The sequence below is a fragment of the Lactuca saligna genome, chromosome 9, assembly GCF_052625555.1.
Source record: "Lactuca saligna cultivar CGN05327 chromosome 9, ASM5262555v1, whole genome shotgun sequence".
Taxonomy (NCBI): domain Eukaryota; kingdom Viridiplantae; phylum Streptophyta; class Magnoliopsida; order Asterales; family Asteraceae; genus Lactuca; species Lactuca saligna.
Window position 1 is genome coordinate 69,035,891 of NC_136425.1, and position 2,406 is coordinate 69,038,296.

Here is a 2,406-nt window from a genome sequence, read left to right on the forward strand (position 1 = left end):
GTTATGGTATACTTGTAAGTCAAAAGCTATGGTATACTTGTAAGTCAAAAGTTCAAGTCTTATCAACAATAGTTTCAATTCCAATATGAATCACTAGCTTCTTATGTCAGCCACCATTTGTAAATTTGTATTTAACATTATGACTTTTTTTCCCTATTTTGGGGTTGTCGGAAGAATAATCATTTTGCAAAAATGATTGATGGTTGCCAGCGAGTTCGCTTTTGAATTGATGGTACACTATTCAAAGTGACGGTTGGAAGTTTTACATGGACATGACAAAACAGATTGTACTGCTTACTGCTTTTTTTTATCATGTACTGTTTTTAACATGCTTTTGACTGTAACTGATGCAGCATTGTGGAATAAAAATGTGATTTTTTGTCCAACCCAAAAGGTGAAACAGGGACTCGTCCCGGTCTTTCATGTGTCAAAAGACATGAAGACATCTGTCTCACTCTCAGTCCAATCCACACCAAAGTTACAGTTACTATAGATCAATGACAGTTAAAAGAAATTGCAGTATGTAGTGTAATATTTAGATAAGTTTACTTAAAAGAGTTGACACACACAGACACAGGAACACATTATGTACAAGAAAATACTCGCAACAATCAATTAGCATGCATCATCATGTTTAAATAAACTTTGTTACACAGATGCTATGTAACTCAGACAATCAGCAAACATACCCATTTTGGATTCAGATCTTTACATACAACTCATCTTCATCATAGCTCCGATTTCTTTCCTGTTATTGAACAGATATTAGCATAAAATCCCTTTTAACATTAAGAAAATCATGACTTTAAACTTCAAAAACCTACAAAACAACACGTTATTGTGACTAAAAGTCATAGGTTACCCTATAGATTATCGTTTAATCGTATTCATAAAATTTGGGGGGTTTTCATGATTCTTCTCATGTGTATCTGAGATTCTGTGGGCATTAGTAAGGGGAGAAAGAATTTGAAGTAGAACTCAATTATTTGCTCTAATTTAGTAACAAAGAAATTTGAAGTAACACAGAGTACAATGACAGTATTTTTAGAGAAATTAGCTTCCAATTCTTTAGTTATAATCAAAGATCGAAGCTTGAGATGATGATGATTGATTTTGAGGGTAGGGTAATACCTGGAATCAACGAGCCTGTTGTGGATGGCTTCTTCTTCTTCTTCATCTTTTCAAGCTCAAGTTGAGCTTCCATAAACATATTCAACCTCTGAAACTCAACTTCTTTGGTGAATTCCATTCTCTGCTTCTCCAATTTCATCATCTCTTCCTGCTTTGAATTTTCAATCCTTTCATAAACCTCCCCAAATCTAAGAATCGCCCTCGCCAATTCCTTATACGCCGTCTTTTCCTCTGCAAAATCCAGAATCTCCATCCTGCTAAGACTTTCGTCGTGAGATGAATATCCACCATAGTACGCAATAGCTTTCAAATTAGGGTTAGGGTTAGGGTTATGATTTGGTTTGGGGTTCGATTTAACAGTGAGAGTAGTAACAGAAGCGGATTTCGGAGTGCTAACTTTCTTCCTGGTGACGCTGTTAGCAGTTCCGATTAGATCATTAAGACGGTGAAAAAACGGCCACTTCGACGGCGTAGGCTTCGATTTCTCGAGCTTGTACTTCTTCTTCAATGTATCGATTCGGTTCTTACACTGCACATCTGTCCTTGGAGGCTTCAATTCGTCTCGATTGGCGTTAACAGCCTCAGCCACATCTTTCCAATCCTTCTGACGGAGATTTCCACGATTGAGTTGAAGGTACCGATCACCCCAAGACTCGATCAACGTCTCCGTGCCGCCTTCACTCCAGCAGTCTTCTCTTCCGCCGCCTCCGCCGTGGTGCCGCGAACTATGCGTAATCTGGTTGTTACTATCCATTGATCTGATGTTGACGGAAAAGTGAGAGGTTGTCAAGGGGAGAAAGGTACGCCGGAGGTGAAGGGGAGGAGGGTATGGGATGGATGAAAAAGCATCGGAGTAATGTGGAAAGTGAGACTGAGAACTGAGAAGTGAGGGGAGAAGAGAGGATGGCCGTTCATCTGACCGGAGATTTAACGGTCAACGGTTATCGGGTGGTTGGACGGAAAACGGGAAAAAGTGTGAGATTTCACCGTCTGTTTTCCTACAACAGGTATTAGTCAACATAAGCGGCTTTAACCCCTTTTTTTTACCCATCTTTCTGCCTTGATCTGTTACATCTTATTACTAATATTACAAAACTGTAAGAATGGTGGTATGTTAAAACTAATATATTTGGATCAAAAAAGTTTAGAGTCACATGGTGTTCAATAGTTTGATTTTATTGTGAGTTTCGTCCAAAATGTTTTATTGAAATTAAAAAAGGAAAAAAAAAAAAGTACATATCTCTCTCTCTCTCTCTCTCAAAATGCTTACTTCAA

General features: G+C 38.2%; 1 protein-coding gene across 1 annotated transcript; it reads right to left on the reverse strand.

The window, feature by feature from the left end:
- Positions 1-504: 504 nt before the first annotated feature.
- LOC145017913 (sequence-specific DNA binding transcription factor) lies at positions 505-2,140 on the reverse strand. The gene is made up of 2 exons (XM_078975863.1): positions 1,132-2,140; positions 505-748 (listed from the first exon to the last, which is right to left on the reverse strand). Exons 1-2 carry the CDS (start codon positions 1,883-1,885, stop codon positions 729-731), a joined length of 774 nt encoding a protein of 257 aa, XP_078831989.1. The 5' UTR covers positions 1,886-2,140; the 3' UTR covers positions 505-728.
- Between the last annotated feature and the right edge of the window lie 266 nt (positions 2,141-2,406).